The following is a 14,215-nucleotide window of genomic DNA, read 5'->3' as shown; positions in this document are numbered from 1 at the left end:
GAGATTTACAAGGATGCTGCCTGGATTGGGAGGCATGCCTTATGAAGATAGGTTGAGGGAGCTGGGACTCTTCTCCCTGGAGAGACGAAGGTTGAGGGGCGACCTGATAAAGGTTTATAAGATGTTGAGAGGAATAGATAGGGTGGATTCTCAGAGGTTATTTCCCCGGGCTGAAATGGTCGCTACGAGAGGACACAGATTTAAGGTGCAGGGAAGCAAGTACAGAGGAGATGTTAGGGGTTAGTTTTTCACTCGGAGGGTGGTGAGTGAATGGGATCGGCTGCCGTCGGTGGTGGTGGAGGCGAACTCGCTAGGGTCTTTTAAAAGACTTCTGGATGAGTATATGGGATCTCATGGGATTGGGGGTTATAGATAGGTTTGTGGCTTCGTCGGTATAAATGTGATCGGTGCAACTTGTGGGCCGAAGGGCCAGTTTGTGCTGTAGTGTTCTATGTTCTATTATTCCCACAAAATTCACCTCCAAACTCCGTGGCCTGAACCTCCCTCTGCAACTGGATCCTAAACTTCCTAACTGACAGATCACAGTCAGTAAGCATAGGCAACAACACCTCCAAGATCATCCCCAACACTGGTGCCCCAGAACGCTGTGTTCTTAGCCCCCTACTGTACTCCTTATACACTTATGACTCTGTGGCCATATTCCCTTCCAATTCGATTTTCAAGTTTGCTGACAACGCCACCATAGTGGGTCGGATCTCAAACAATGATGAGATGGAGTACAGGAATGAGATTGAGAATCTGGTGTGGCAACAATCCTCTTTCCCTTAATGTCAACAAAACAAAGGATATTGTCATCGACTTCAGGAAGCATAAAGGAGAACATGCAGTGTATATGTCAATGGGGACAAAGTAGAAAGAGTTGAAGCTTTAAGTTTTTAGGTGTCCAGATCACCACCAGCCTGTCCTGTTCCCCCACTCCCATGCGACACTATGGTTAAGAAAGCCCACCAACGCCTCTACTTTCTCAGAAGACTAAGGAAATTTGGCACGTCAGCTACAACTCTCTCCAACGTTTATAGATGCATCATAGAAAGCATTCTTTCTGGTTGTATCACAGCTTGGTATGGTTCCTGCTCCTGCAAGGAACTACAAAAGGTCGTGAATGTAGCCCAATCCATCACACAAACCAGTCTCCCACCCGTTGACTCTGTCTACACTTCCCGCTGCCTCGGCAAAGCAGCCAGATTAATTAATTAAGGACCCCACGCACCCCTGGCGTTCTCTCTTCCACCTTCTTCCTCCAGGAAAATGAAACTAAAGTCTGAGGTCATGTACCAATCAACTCGAGAACAGCTGTTTCCCTGCTGCTCTGACTTCTGAATGGACCTACCTTGCATTAAGTTGATCTTTCTCTACACCCTAGCTATGACTATAACACTACATTCTGCACTCTCTGCTTTCCTTCTCTATGAACAGTATGTTTTGTCTGTATAGCACATGAGAGGCAATAGTTTTCACTATGTTAGTACATGTGACAATAACAAATCAAATCAAAGAGAGGTAAAAAAGTGCTATTTCCAAGTTGGACACGAAGCAAATGCTGAGTATGAATTTTTAAAATTAATTCACAGGATTTGACTGCTTCTGGTTAGGCCAGTCTTTATTGCCCATCTGAGTTTTTCAACTTCTTGTGCTCAGTTTTACTTTTGGATGCACATTTTATTATGTTATGGGGTGAACCAGTTAATTAAATACATTTTCTGCATTTCCTTTAGGTCGCATCCCAGATAACCTGAAAAATTGTATTAATAAAGATTACCTGACTGCAGCTACTCACTGGGCTGGAATGGACGCTGCAGTAGTTCACCCAGAACTAAATGGTGCTGCCTACAGGTAAGCACTGTAGGAAAGGCAAGGTTGAAGAATATAACATTTGCCATCAACTGTTAATGATATTGGGTTCAAATCCAACTATGGCAAATTGTGAAATTGAATTCAATAAATCAATTATTTTGTGGGCTAGTAAAAAGAACCATAAAAGTTACCAGAGGTTCAAAAGACTCCAACTGATTGAGGTTCCACCCATATCAAAGGAAATGACAACAAGGGGGAAGATTCTGGAGCACGAACACCATAGAGCAGGAATTCCTCAGCCTTTGTTGTGAAACCCAATGGGTCTCATCGAGCTGATAGCAGGTCCCAACAAAGATGTTTTGCAATGATAAAGGGAGGAAATCTGCCTTCCTACCTAGTTTGGCCTATATGTATGTGAGACCAGATCCTCAACAATGTGGTTGACTCTTAAACGCCACTTACTTCAAGAGCAATTAAGGATGGGTAACAAAGGCTGGCCTTGCTAGCGCTGCCCACATCACATGAAAGAATAAATGAAAAATAAATTTCTGTACATATAGCATCTTAACACAGGAATCTGCTCAAAACACTTCACACAATGAATTACCCTTCAACTGCAATACTGTTCTTATGTAATCAAACGCTAAGAACCAAAAGCTGTAATTAGGTGATATAATCAGTTAAACTGTTTTAGTTGAATTCTTTTATTGTTCCTGAACTGGGGGTAACAATGACATGCCTTAAGTCATTTACCTGAGAAGGGGATAACCATAGAACCCTACAGCGCAGAAAGAGGCCCTTCGGCCTATCGAGTCTGCACTGAACACAATCCCACCCAGGCCCTACCCCCATATCCCTGCATATACCCACTAATCCCTCTGGACTGTGGGAGGAAACCGGAGTACCCGGAGGAAACCCACGCAGACACGAGGAGGATGTGCAAACTCCACACAGACAGTGACCCGAGCTGGGAATCGAACCCTGGAGCTGTGAAGCAGCAGTGCTAACCACTGTGCTACCATGCTGCTGTTCTCCTGGCGGATGTTCTTGAACCACGACAGCCTGCACAGTGATGGTGTTCCCACAATAGTGCTGGGTAGGGAGTTCCAAAAAATTGACCCAGCAGCTATGAAGGAAGAGAAATATACATTTGTCAGAATGTTTGACTTGAAAGGGACCCTGGAATTGATGGTGTTCCCATAACGTTGCAGGGGAAATGGATGCTGTTGAAGTAATAATGTATTATTGTTTAAGTAACTTTGCTGCAATACATCCATATAATACTGACTACAACTACAATCACTAGGGCTTAGATATTGGAAGGGTCACCTATTATTCAAATTACTTTGTCTACCCTGGTCTAAGCTTGAGTGCAGTTGCAATATATTCAATATTATTCAATATTCAATATATTCAAGCCTCAGTTGAACAGATTTTTGATCAACAAGGAGTCATGGTTTATGGTGGGCAGGAAGGAAGGTAGAGTTAAGGTCACAATCAAATGAATCATGATCTTATTGAATGGTGGAGCAGGTTTGAAAGGCCAAATGGCCTATTCCTGCTCCTTTTTCTTATTAAAAACTAATATTGACTTGGAATAAATGTGCATTAATCAAGGAAAGACAGCATTAATTTGTTAAAAGCAAATCAGATTCAATTATCTGGACTGAGCTTCTTCGATGTTTATGGTAATACATTTGATCTGGTGCACATGGACTTCCAAAAGGCATTTGATAAAGTGCCATAAAACAATCATGTTGACAAAATTGAAGTCCGTGTAATAAAAAGGACGTGGAGTATGGATCCAAAATTGGTTGCTTGATAGGAAAACAGAGAGTAGGCATAAAATGGTTGTTTTTAGGACTAGAGGAAGCCTGCAGCAGGTGGTCAGGAAGGCTAATGGGATGCTGGCCTTCATAGCGAGGGGGATTGAATATAAAAGTAGGGAGGTCTTGCTGCGGCTGTATAGGGCATTGGTGAGGCCGCAGCTGGAGTACTGTGTGCAGTTTTGGTCGCCGCACTTACGCAAGGATATTTTGGCCTTGGAGGGAGTGCAGAGGAGGTTTACTAGGCTGATACCGGAGTTGAGGGGGTTGAGCTATGAGGAGAGGCTGAATAAACTAGGCTTGTACTCGTTAGAGTTTAGAAGAATGAGGAGAGATCTCATTGAGACATATGAGATGATGAATGGGATGGATAGGATAGAGGTGGAGAGACTCTTCCCGCTCAGAAAGGACAGTAGGACTAGGGGGCACAGCCTCAAGATAAAGGGGAGGGCGGTTTGGAACGGAGTTGAGGAGGAACTTCTTCACTCAAAGGGTGGTGAATCTCTGGAATTCTCTGCCCGTTGAGGTGGTGGAGGCTGCCTCGCTAAATATTTTTAAGACGCGGGTTGATGGGTTTTTGATAAGCGAGGGGATTAAGGGTTATGGGGAGAGGGCGGAAATGTGGAACTAAGCCACGTCAGATCAGCCATGATCTTATTGAATGGCGGGGCAGGCTCGAAGGGCTGGATGGCCTACTCCTGCTCCTATTTCTTATGTTCTTATGCAAATGTGTGGCAACTATTCCATCACACTCTTGATGTGAATTTTGTTGCTAGTAATGAGGCTTTGGGAGAATAGCCAGCCTCTATCACTAGTGCTCTATTCCTGTCCTTCCCTCGCCATTTTCCATCACCCTGTGCTTCCCACCCCCAAATTTGCAAATCCCATCAAATTCAGCCCCTACTTTGTAAGCTGCTTCTTAGAAGAATTGTGAATGGAGCCACACATTTTACAATCCACAAACCTGAAAGCAAATTCATTGAAACTTCCCTCATTGGGGTGATAGCTGGAAACTGTACTATTGAAGTCAACAGTATATTGGAAAAAGAGATGAGGGAGTGGATCTGAGTAGAACTGGAACATAAGATCATAAGAAATAGGAGCAGGAGTAGGCCATCTAGCCCTTTGAGCCTGCCCCACTGTTCAACAAGATGATGGCTGATCTGAAGTCGTTCAGTTCCACTTCCCCGCTTTCTCCCCATAACCCTTAATTCCCTTGTCTATTAGAAACATATCTACCTGTGACTTAAATATATTCAGTGAGGTAGCCTCCACCACTTTAACGGGCAGAGAATTCCAGAGACTCACCACCATTTTGAGTGAAGAAGTTCCCCCTCAACTCTGATCTAAAGTCCCCCCCCGTCCCGCCCACCTTCTCTTGAGGCTGTGCCCTCTAGTTCTGCTATTCTTTCTAAGCGGCAAGAATCTCTCTACCTCTACCCTGTCTAGCCCCCACATTATCTTATGTCTCCATAAGATCCCCCCTCAACCTTCTAAACTCTTAACGAGTACAGACCCAGTCTATTCAATCTCTCTTCATAGTCTAACCCCCTCATCTCCAGTATCAGCCTGGTGAACCTTCTCTGTACTCCCTCCAAGGCAGGTATATCCTTTCGCAAATGCGGTGACCAAAACGGTACACAGTACTCCAGTTGCGGCCTCACCAGTGCCCTGTACAGTTGCAGCAAGACCTCCCTGCTTTTATATTCTATCCCCCTCGCTATAAAGGCCAACATTCCATTCGCCTTCTTGATACCTGCTGCACCTGCAGACTGGGTTTTTGCAATTCATGTACAAGGACCCCCAGGTCCCACTGCACTGTAGCATGCTGCAGCTTTTCGCCTTTTAAATAATAATCCCTCCGACTATTATTTCTACCAAAGTGGATAACCTCACATTTGTTAACGTTATACTCCCATCTGCCAGGTCCTCGCCCACTCACTCAGCCTATCCAGATCTCTCTGCAGACTTTCCGTGCCTTCCATGCAATTTGCTTTTCCACTCATCTTCGTGTCATCAGCAAATTTCGTTACCATACACTCAGCCCCCTCCTCCAGATCGGAACAAAGAATGTCCACACATCCCAGGGGAACAGGCAGATAGAGTTGGACCCTTAAATAGCAGGGTCTTTTATTTTGAGGAAACAAATGGAATTAAAGGAAAAGTTGCCCATATTCCTCTATACCCATGCAACTATCTAAATGCTGTTTAAAAGATAAAATTGTACCTGCCTCTACTACTACCTCCTGTTCCAGACATTCACCATCCTTTGTGAAAAAATTATCCCTCTGGACACTTCTGTATCTCTCCCCTCTCACCTTTAAACTTATGCCCTCTAGCTTTAGATTCCCCTACTTTTGGGGAAAAAATATTGATTATCTACCTTGTCTATGCTCTTGATTATTTTATTGATCTCTATAAGGTCACCTCTCAGCCTCCTACACGCCAGAGAAAAATGTCCCAGTCTATTCAGCCTCTCCTTTTAACGCAATCCATCAAGACCCAGTAGCATCCTAGTAAATCTTTTCTGCACTCCTTCTAGTTTAATAATATCCTTTCTGTAATAGGGTAACCAGAATTACATACAGTATTCTAAGTGTGGCCTTACCAATGTCTTGTACAACTTCAACAAGACGTCCCAACTCCTGTATTCAGTGTCCTGACCGAAGAAACCAAGCATGCCAAATGACTTCTTCACCACCCTGTCCACCTGTGACTCCACTTCCAAGGAGCTATGAACATGTATCCCTAGATTTCTTTGTTCTGTATCTCTCCCAACACCTTACCATTAACTGAGGTAAGTCCTGTCCTGGTTCAACCTACCAAAATGCATCACCTCGCATTTGTCTAAATTAAACTCCATCTGCTGTTCATCAGCCCAGTGGCCCAATTGATCAAGATCCCATTGCAATGGGAGATAACTTTCTTCAAAGTCCACTATGCCACCAATCTTGGTGTCATCTGTTGTAGAGGGTTTGGACACTCATAATGCAAAGGAAAAAGTCAGGGGCCAGGTAGAGAAGTGGAAGACATTGGAAGAGTTGTGGATATAATTAAGATGAGACTGGACAAGGAGGTGTAAAGCAATAAAGTTAGTAACAGAGGAAATAGGTTCTATGTGCAATATTCTGTGTAACTGTCCTAATCATTTTTTAGCTATGTCATGAACCAAGTAAACATTTATTGTATCTACTGGTTAATTTGAGGTTTGCCTGTTACCATTCTCATAACCTCAAGTTTATTTGTGTCCTTGTGTGTGGTTAATATGGATTGTAGTTCTAACTCACTTTTATCTCCTCCAGGTATCCACCAGGTGTTGTTGGGGTGGCTCCCAGTGGACTTCCACCAACAGTAGAAGGAATAGTTCCGAGTGCTGTGCCGTTGTCACACAGCCTTTCCACAGTAGCTCATCCACCACATGCCCCCTCCCCAGGGCAAACGATCAAACCGGAATCTGACAGAGATCACACTGGTGACCAATTGTAGCCAGAAGGACTGCATTCCTGAACCGAGATCTTCACCATCCACACAAATTCAGATAAACAAAAAAAAATCTGAATCGTGGTGAACATTGGACTATGGGGAAAAAAAACTGATCTTAGAAACTGGTCCAACTTCAAATAAAGATGAGGGAGAGAAGAAGAAATTTGGTAACTTTGTTCCTCCGTTAAATTGTAGCGTGTCCCTATCCAGTGGACTGATTAACTGTTTCTGTGTCTTATGGGTTCCCTGTGAGCAAGAAAAGTTCTAGTAGTTAATTCTATCATGAATGTACTATGTCTGTGTACAGTTTTAGAACTTAAAAGGGTTTGTTCGCTTAGCTGTGAAACAGAAACCAAGAGAGATATTCAGTAAAACTGATTTTTTGAAAAGAAAACAAACTTTCTTTTATACATTAAAATCCACGCCCAAAAAGAGGCAGTTTTCAGACGTCTCAGGAAACTAAAGGAAAATTCCCACCTATTTTGTGTTATATGCCATGCAGTGCATTGTTTTGTAACTGCTTGTCTTTTTTTTAGCACCAGCTAGTAAGATCAACACTCTCTTCTTGATTCATTGTTTTATTTCTGGCATGAATTCCCATTACTTTACTGGGGCCTGAGGAGAATGTTGCAAAGAGATTTTGAAAACAAAGTTTCATCTGAAGCAGCACTATGCTTACTGTCATCATTTTAAATGTATATCATTGGTGGTATGCGTACCGGCACTAGACTACTGGAAAGTAGCAGCATTTCTTTGCCTACATCGATTCCTGTTAATGTGGTAGGCTAGCAATATTTTTGTTGAAATAATCATGTTTTGTGACTGTAACCATTTGTATGAATTATTTTAAAGAAATAAAACAAAAAGACAGAAAATGTTAGTGTGGCACATGTTTCACTAATTTTGCCTAATGCAAGATATTTGGGATGTTTTTTAATTCACTTTAAAGGCAGGATTAATGCACCATAAACAACTTGTAATTAAATAGCGCCTTTATATAGAAAACACGTGACAGTGTTTCAAGGGAGCCACGTATAAATGGGTGGCAAATTGGCTCGCTCTTAAGAGAAATGATTTGCAGGGAAAAGGTGGGAAGTAGGATTCGCTGAGTAGATATTAGATCTGGCATGAACGTAAAGCACTGAATGCTGCAAGCATTCGATGATTCAACCCTTGTTGTTATTATTAGAACTAATAAGTTGTGCACCTGGGAATCGCTGCTTTAATTGAATCAACTTTGTGACTTTTACAGTTTCCCATGACATTGTGTTAAAGCTGGAGTTAAGTTCCATCAGTCATTTGTCACCTGGAAAAAAAGAGTGTGAGAGTTAAAATACATATGCTGCACTGTGCATTCCTAGCTGAAGTAACTTGCAAAATAAAATAAATCTTGTATAAATTCAAATTGAATAACTATTTTCGTTCGTTCTCTCTCTTTGGCAGTCCTTCAGGTTCGGAGATTTGCATGCACTCTAGCTCAATGGGTCGGGGAGATGTTTGACCTCTTCACAGATGCTTTGAGGACATCCCGAAAGCTTTTCATATGGGATTCTCGATGGCTTGACAGGGTAGATGCTGAGAGATTGTGTCCCCTTCTGAGAGAATTTAGGACTAGAGGGCATAATCTCAATAAGGGACAACAAGACAGATCTCAATAAGACATGAGGAGGAATTTCTTCTGAGGATAGTGAATCTGGAATACTTTACTGCAGAGTGCTGTAGAGGGTGGTTTGTTACATATGTTCATAGAAAACATTCTTTCTGGTTGTATCACAGCTTGGTATGGTTCCTGCTGTGTCCAAGACCACAATTACCTACAAAGGCTTGTGAACGAAGCACTGTCCATCACTAAAACCACCCTCTCATCTATTGACACTGTCTACACTTCCCACTGCCTCAGAATCAGCCAGCATAATCAAGGACACCACGCACTCTGGACATACCCTCTTCCACCTTCTTCCATTGGGAAAAGATACAAAAGTTTAAGGACACAGGTAGGGAGAGTTGTAGCTGGAGAAGGTTACAGAGGTAGGGAGGGTTGTAGCGGCTAGAGGAGGTTACAGAGGGAGGGAGGGTTGTAGCAGTTGGAGGATGTTACAGAGGTAGGGAGGGTTGTAGCGGCTGGAGGAGGTTAGAGAGATAGTTTTAAAGTTTATTTATTGTCACAAATAAGCTTACATTAACACTTCAAGAAAGCTACTGTGAAAATCCCCTAATCGCAACACTCCAGTGTCCGTTTGGATACTCGCGGGGAGAATTTAGCATAGCCAATGCACCTAACCAGCAGGCCTTTCAGACTGTGGGAGGAAACCGGAGCACCTGGGGGAAACTCACACATACACAGGAGAATATGCAGACTCCACACACAGTGACCTGAGGCTGGAATAGACCTGGAGTCCCTGGTGCTGTGCTACAATACCACCATCTGGTAAGGAGGAATAAAGTCATGGAGACCATTTTAACACAAAGGTGAAAACTCTAAATTGGACAGGTTTGGAGAGGGAGAGCCAGTGTAAGCTAGCAAGTGCAAGTATAAATGGTGAAGAGAACGCAATGTGAGTTAGAGTATTAGCAGCAAAGATTTTGATAGGCTCAAGTTTATGGCGGGTAAGTTGACTATCTGGAGTTCAATACTAAGGAGGATTAATCAATAATACCTTAATCGTGTCTGCAATAACTTTGTTTCCTATGTCAAAATTCTATAGTTGTAGAACATAGAACATTACAGCGTAGTACAGGCCTTTCGGCCCTCAATGTTGCATCGACCAGTGGAACCAATCTAATGACCCTCTAACCTAAACTATTCCAATGTTATCCATGTGCCTATCCACTGACCATTTGAATGCCCTTAAAGTTGGCGAGTCCACAACTGCGGCAGGCAGGGCATTCCATGACCTTACTACCCTCTGAGTAAAGAACCTACCTCTGACATCTGTCCTATAATTACCACCCCTTAATTTAAAGCTATGTCCCCTTGTGTTAGCTATCACCATCCGAGGTAAAAGGCTGTCACTGTCCACCCTATCCAATCCTTTGATCATCTTGTATGCCTCAATCAGGTCACCTTGTAACCTTCTCTCCAATGAAAATAACCTCAAGTCCCTCAGCCTTTCCTCATAAGACCTTCCCACCATACCAGGCAACATCCTGGTAAACCTCCTCTGCATCCTTTCCAATGCCTCCATATCTTTCTTATAATGCAGCGACCAGAACTGTATGCAATACTCCAAGTGCGGCCGCACCAGAGTTTTGTATGGTTGTAACATGACCTCACAGCTCTGAAATTCAATCCTTCTACCAATAAAAGCTAACACACCGTACGCCTTCTTAACAACCTTATCAACCTGGGTGCCAACTTTCAGGGAGCTATGCACATTTACCCTGAGATCTCTCTGCTTGTCAACACTACTAAGAGTCCTCCCATTAGCCCTATATTCTGTACTCCTGTTATTCTTACCAAAGTGAATCACTTCACACTTTTCTGTATTAAATTCCATCTGCCCCCTCTTGGCCCAGCTCTGCAGCTTACCTATGTCCCTCTGCAAACTGTAACATCCATCCTCGCTGTCTACAACTCCTCCAACTTTGGTGTCATCAGCAAATTTACTAATCCATCCTTCTACACCCTCATCTAGGTCATTTATAAAAATGACAAACAGCAGTGGCCCCAAAACAGATCCTTGAGGTACACCACTTGTAACTGAACTCCAGGTTGAATATTTCCCATCAACCACCACCCTCTGTCTTCTTTCAGCTAGCCAATTCCTGATCCAAACTGCTAAATCACCCTCAATCCCATGCACCTGCATTTTCTGCAGTAGCCTACCATGGGGAACCTTATCAAATGCTTTGCTAAAATCCATATACACCACGTCAACTGCCTTACCCTTATCCACCTCTTTGGTCACCTTTTCAAAAAACTCAAAGGTTTGTGAGGCACGACCTACCCTTCACAAAACCATGTTGACTATCCCTAATCAATTTATTTCCCTCTAGATGATTATAAATCCTAACCCTTATAATTCTTTCCAAAACTTTGCCCACAACAGAAGTAAGGCTCACTGTCTATAATTACTTCCCTTACCCAGAAACAAATAAACAAACTTTATGTTGCGTCTTTTATGTCAGCACTTACAAGGGGACAATCCTTTGTCAATATTTTTTAAGTCAGCATTTTATCAAGAGAACAGCCAATAACCCTTCACTTGAACCCACTTCAACTCTTCCACCATCACATTACATATGCACCATCTCTGCCTAGCCTATCATTCCTTCCCCCACAGAGCTCTCCTCCCAGTGAATGAATTCAGCACCAGCTGAACCAACACTGAAGTCTTTTCAAACATTCTGATTATACCTTAGAAATACATATAAAAAAATTAGCTCTTTAATTGACTTTAAAAACTCAGTCAGTTGTCACCTCAGCAATCTTAAGCAGCCTTTTTAAAATTAACTTCCAGGTGGCATGGTGAATTACTCCAAAGGGCTACTCTTATGGAGCTGAGACAGTATGTTTCTGGGGCTAGGAGGAGAGTTCGAGTAAGTGTGTGGGGTTAATGTAAATTTGGGTGATAATGTAAAACGGGCAACATTAACTTCGCATGCCTCTCCAGATTCCCATTCTGAGCTGACAATTCACTTTCACCTGTTTTGCACTACAGCCCAAAATCAATTGTACCTCTAGGGGAGAAATGTTACAGCCCTTTTGGGGTGGGATGGGGCCAGAAAATACTGCGAGTTGAGCCATTAAAAAGTCCATTGGCTTCAGCAGGACCATAAAATTATGCCCTCTTTGTGTAAGAATAATGTTACTTCCTACCTGTTTTGAACTTGCCCTTCATTCCCGTGAATATTTAGGTCATGTTACTTTCACATATTTGAATTCAAAGTAAATTCTCTGCATCTATCTTGCGTGCTGTCATTTCTTTAGGGAAGACTATTTGATCCATCAGTAACCGGGAGGAACATTGCTTCTGAAATCTCTACAAGTTACAGTTCAAAGAGGTGTGGCATTTGCCATGGCAACATCTCAACCAATTTCAGTTGCCTTGATAACCAATTAGCATCCCTTTTCATGTGCAGTATAAATTTTTGTCCTTGGCCGTTTGTTTAAGATCAAGCCTAAGAAGGGGTGCAATGCCCTATTTTGTCAGCTTGGATCTTGTTTGCCTCTCTTGTTGGGATTAGGCGTTGGATTCAGTTGGAATTTGAATTAGTTTTGAAGAAAGCAAAGAATGGATTGCCCGGTCCATTCTGAGCATTGGCTTTGTAACTTTAGGAATGTAATAAAAAAATGTAATAATCGTTGTTCTCTTTGAAATTTGGCTTTCTTGTATCAGAACTGAGGAGTGAAAGACAAAAAGTTTGGATAGCCTGACTCTTTCTTTCGACAGTACTTGGATTCCAAAATCCTGTCCACTCCTTATGTTAGACTAACTGACCAAAAGTGCCTAGGATTGCCCTGTCCTGAATATGAACATTTGCCAGTCTCCAGTAAGATATGATGAGAAATTGTGAGTCAGCCACGAAGTAGGGACAGGGTCTAGACATTTTGTTTTGGGTTCCAAAGCTGCCTATCTTACTCCTTTTATTATACTTAACTAAACTTCTAACTGTTAAGACACAAAATACCAACCAACTCAAGGTTGGCTTCTTCCAAATTGGCATCAGACTTTTGAATGGACCTACCTCGCACTAAGTCGATCTTTCTCTACACCCAAGCTTTGTGATGTTATTTTCTGCACTTTCTCCTTCTCTATGAACAGCACTTTTTGTCTGTATAGTGCGCAAGTAAGAATACTTTTCACTGTATGTTAATACATGTGACAATAATAAATCAAAAAAATTGTCAGAATTTATAAAAATCAGCTCCTAAATACAAATTCCAGGGGTGTGTTTGCAGCAGTTTTTGCCAACGCGCAAAGGAAGTAAAAATGTGTTTGTTTAATGACATAAAACAAGGAGGTTTGCTTCCTCTTGATAGCGTAGGTTCAACAACAGCAGAAATGAAAGGCTTTACAATGCTGCAAACCTCCATCGCAATGGCTCGTTTTTGTCTTGAGCTAATTGAATCAACACACTTGGTGGAGAAGGCCTTGTCTCTGGCAGTTTTCTGCTCCATTGAAGACTGTCTTGGCTTTGTGAGTAATTTATAAACATGTGAAAGAAGCAGCACATTCTTGTGCATCTAAATCAGGCAGATTGACATATGTTATTGATGCAAATCAAAGCTAACAGAAGGGTGCCTACATGCAAAATCTTTCACTTCTGCACACCGATGTCACTATGTGGGATATAAAGGCAGTCTAATCAATATCACAACCTTAGGACATTCCAAATCATTTTCAAGCCATTGAAGCAAGCTCCTTAGAATAGCAAAATGATAATGAGTGGGCAACATGCTGATGGGCCAAATGGCCAATTTCTGCTCCCTCTTGACAGTGTAGGTTCAGCCAAAGCAGAAATGTTGGTCTTATGGTCTTACTGATGTTAGCTGAGGGATAAGTATTGACCGGCTTACCTGCCGGTACTGCTTTGATTTTTCTTTGAAGTAGACATAACCTGTAATGTTCCCCTGGGGAGACAGATGAGGGCCTCGGTTTGATAGTTTCATCCATGGGTTGGTACCTGTGTCAGTATAGCACTCTCTCAGTACTGGACTGAGGGTCAGCCTGGATTTTGTGCACAAGTCCTAACATCAGGTTGTGAACTCTGGCCTTTTGCACTTAGGTGAAGATGAGAATATTACCTCACTGAGCCATCATCTGTATTACACTTCTGGTTCTAAAAGGTTTACCCCTTATCCTCAAACATGACTCCTAGTTCTGGACTCTACCATTGGAAACATACTTTCTGAACTTACCCTGTCTAACCCAATTAGAATTTTACAAGTTTCTCTGAGATCCCCTCTCAGTCTCCTAAGCTCCAATGAATACAATCCTAACTGACTTAGTGTCTCCTCATATGACAGACCTGGCATTCCAGGAATTGGCCTGGTAAACCTTCACTGTACTCCCTCTATAGCAAGGACATCCTTCCTCAGATAAGGACACCAAAACTGTACACAATACTCCAGATGTGGTCTCACCAAC

At 42.4% G+C, this 14,215-nt stretch overlaps 1 protein-coding gene across 8 annotated transcripts in view; it reads left to right on the top strand.

Moving 5' to 3' along the window:
• ctbp1 (C-terminal binding protein 1) overlaps positions 1–8,004 on the top strand; it is a 324,438-nt gene extending 316,434 nt beyond the window's left edge. For all 8 annotated transcript variants that reach the window (XM_080199791.1, XM_080199863.1, XM_080199659.1 and 5 more), the window contains 2 exons: positions 1,737–1,854; positions 6,944–8,004. In XM_080199791.1, coding sequence (XP_080055917.1) covers positions 1,737–1,854; positions 6,944–7,127 — 302 coding nt within the window. In that variant the 3' untranslated portion in view covers positions 7,128–8,004. The remainder of the gene's footprint in view (positions 1–1,736; positions 1,855–6,943) is intronic.
• Positions 8,005–14,215: the final 6,211 nt, after the last annotated feature.

Source organism: Carcharhinus amblyrhynchos, chromosome 1, assembly GCF_965287045.1.
Source record: "Carcharhinus amblyrhynchos chromosome 1, sCarAmb.v2.hapA, whole genome shotgun sequence".
NCBI lineage: Eukaryota > Metazoa > Chordata > Chondrichthyes > Carcharhiniformes > Carcharhinidae > Carcharhinus > Carcharhinus amblyrhynchos.
The sequence above is the reverse complement of the archived record's forward strand: the minus strand, read 5'-3'. Positions and strand labels throughout refer to the sequence as shown.